This window comes from Cariama cristata, unplaced genomic scaffold, assembly GCF_000690535.1.
Source record: "Cariama cristata isolate BGI_N322 unplaced genomic scaffold, ASM69053v1 scaffold36463, whole genome shotgun sequence".
In the NCBI taxonomy this organism is placed as follows: Eukaryota; Metazoa; Chordata; class Aves; order Cariamiformes; family Cariamidae; genus Cariama; species Cariama cristata.
This window is the reverse complement of record NW_009609675.1, coordinates 10,472-11,057: the sequence shown is the minus strand read 5'-3', so window position 1 is coordinate 11,057 and position 586 is coordinate 10,472. Positions and strand designations below refer to the sequence as shown.

At 50.7% G+C, this 586-nt stretch overlaps 1 protein-coding gene across 1 annotated transcript in view; it reads right to left on the bottom strand.

The window, feature by feature from the left end:
• The window catches only part of LOC104159643 (protein Wnt-5b-like), an 11,526-nt gene that overhangs the window by 609 nt on the left and 10,331 nt on the right, over nt 1-586 (bottom strand). The window contains exon 3 of the mRNA XM_009697605.1: nt 445-509. Within this exon, the coding sequence (XP_009695907.1) occupies nt 445-509 (65 nt within the window). The remainder of the gene's footprint in view (nt 1-444; nt 510-586) is intronic.

Genomic DNA, 586 nt, shown 5'->3' with positions numbered 1-586 from the left:
AGCTGGCTTAATTACAGTGAATTCAGCACGTTTTCGTAACTGCTTTGATTATCCCCTAATATCTGTTGTTTCACCCTTCAGAAGAGTCAAAAGTCTCCTCTTCCTCCTGTTGCGACTGCTGTGTTCCTGTTCCCTAAATATTTCTGTTTCTGGTCACACTGCCTCCAAACATGACTTCCCCACCCACCTTCTTTTCCCCTGGCAGATTTCTGACTTGACAGCAGGGTCAAGAGCAGGAAAGAAGAGAAAGGGTCCTTTCTGCATGGAGTCTGGAAATTCCCCCAGTCTCACAGACCACCTTGGTATTGCATGTTTTTCCCTTCAGAGCTGTGAAAGGGGAACACCTGGGAACCTGCCCACTTCCTACCACGCCGCACCAGGAACCGACGCTATCATTGTAGGGATACATCTGCATCCTTTTGAAATAAATCCATGGACCCACACCCTTTCCCTCCATCTCTGCTGAGAGGAGCTCGTCCAGGGGCAGTGTCCAGAAGAGGTGTCACTTCCTAGAGAGGAACAAGCAGGGGTGGTGGTGCGAAAGACGAACACCTCCACCCTGGGACAGAGCAGCTCAGCCCTGCTG